General features: G+C 60.2%; 1 protein-coding gene across 1 annotated transcript in view; it reads left to right on the top strand.

Annotated features, from left to right (window-relative positions):
- The window catches only part of SLIT3 (slit homolog 3 (Drosophila)), a 928,626-nt gene that overhangs the window by 890,099 nt on the left and 37,261 nt on the right, over window positions 1–1,266 (top strand). Inside the window, exon 28 of the mRNA XM_010854582.1 lies at window positions 1,221–1,266. This exon is cut by the window's right edge and continues 3 nt beyond it. Coding sequence (XP_010852884.1) covers window positions 1,221–1,266 — 46 coding nt within the window. The remainder of the gene's footprint in view (window positions 1–1,220) is intronic.

Here is a 1,266-nt window from a genome sequence, read left to right on the forward strand (position 1 = left end):
GCAGCCCTGCCTTCCGGCTGCTGGAGGCGGGACCTGAGGCTGCAGCGCTGAGGCAGTGGGAGAAGGCAGAGCACAGCAGGGTCCAGCCAGGAAGCCCAGTGCCTCTCTCGTTGCGGGCGCGGGCAGCAGTGGCAGAGCGGGAAGGAGGGTTTTCTCGGGCAGATGGCGAGCAGGTGGTGTGGCGGTGGGAGGGTGCCCATGATGGCCCCGCGCCCACACTGAGCCCACAGACCAGAAGCAAACACAGCAGACCTCCCCCCCAGGATCACGCAGGTCGTCCAGGGAACTGGCTGCAAAAACCTGGGTGCAGTGCTGGTCTGTCGGTGCCACGGGAGAAGCTGGTGGCAGAGGGCCAAGCCGGGGGCGACTCCCTGGGACGGAGGCCTGGCTCTGCGGTGCCTTGCCCTCACTGTCCTCCTCCTTGGCATGCTCCCCCCACCTGCACACAGTGGGCACCTTCTTAGCTCACATCCCCTTCAAGGTGCCTGGTACAGAGGAATCCCACTCTGCCCCAAATTTCTCTCACAGGGGGTCTCGGGGTAGCCTACCATCAGGACCACCCGCAGAACTTAAGAGCAAATAGCAACACCCATGCTCACGTCTGGACCAATCAGAGACAAGCTTGTCACTTTTGGGGGCCAAGGTCTGCACTTCAGCCATAGTCTACCCTCCAAGTTGTAGATTACAGTTATGCCTCAGTGAGGTTAGTGGTAATATCACCTACTGGCATTTATAGAGTGCCTACTATGTGCTAGATGTGTTATGTAATATTTTAAGGACTTCCTTATGGAAAGATCTAGTCAACTCTGGTAACAGCTCTATGAGGTAGGCGTGTAGAAGTTAAAAAGCGAATACAAAGTAAAGGTCAGCCAACTAGGAAGAGGTGAAGCTGGGAGGTGAACCAGCTCTTCCTGGCTCCAGAGCCCCTGCTCTCGGCCTGTGGGTTAGGACGGTGGGAAGGGGCTGAAGTCTGGGCAATAGTGAGGCTGGGGGCCGCGGTCCTGAGCTCGGCGCTCCTCCCCGCGCCACGCACCATGGAGCGACCCAAGGCAGGGCCTCCCTTGGGCTTTCCCCAGGGCACACAGCCAGCTCGCTGGTCCCAGAGCCCCAGGCGACCTCCCCCGCCCTCATCCCAGAGGGAGCTGGGAGCCCACAGGGCCTCCTCTTCACGGCGGCCGTGGAGAGCCTCCCTCACCATGTGCTTCTCTCTTTCTCCTCAGGGCAGAGACTGCACCGTGCCCATGAACACCTGCATTCAGAACCCCT

The sequence above is a fragment of the Bison bison genome, unplaced genomic scaffold (genome assembly GCF_000754665.1).
Source record: "Bison bison bison isolate TAMUID 2011002044 unplaced genomic scaffold, Bison_UMD1.0 scf7180017864343, whole genome shotgun sequence".
Classification (NCBI taxonomy): Eukaryota; Metazoa; Chordata; class Mammalia; order Artiodactyla; family Bovidae; genus Bison; species Bison bison.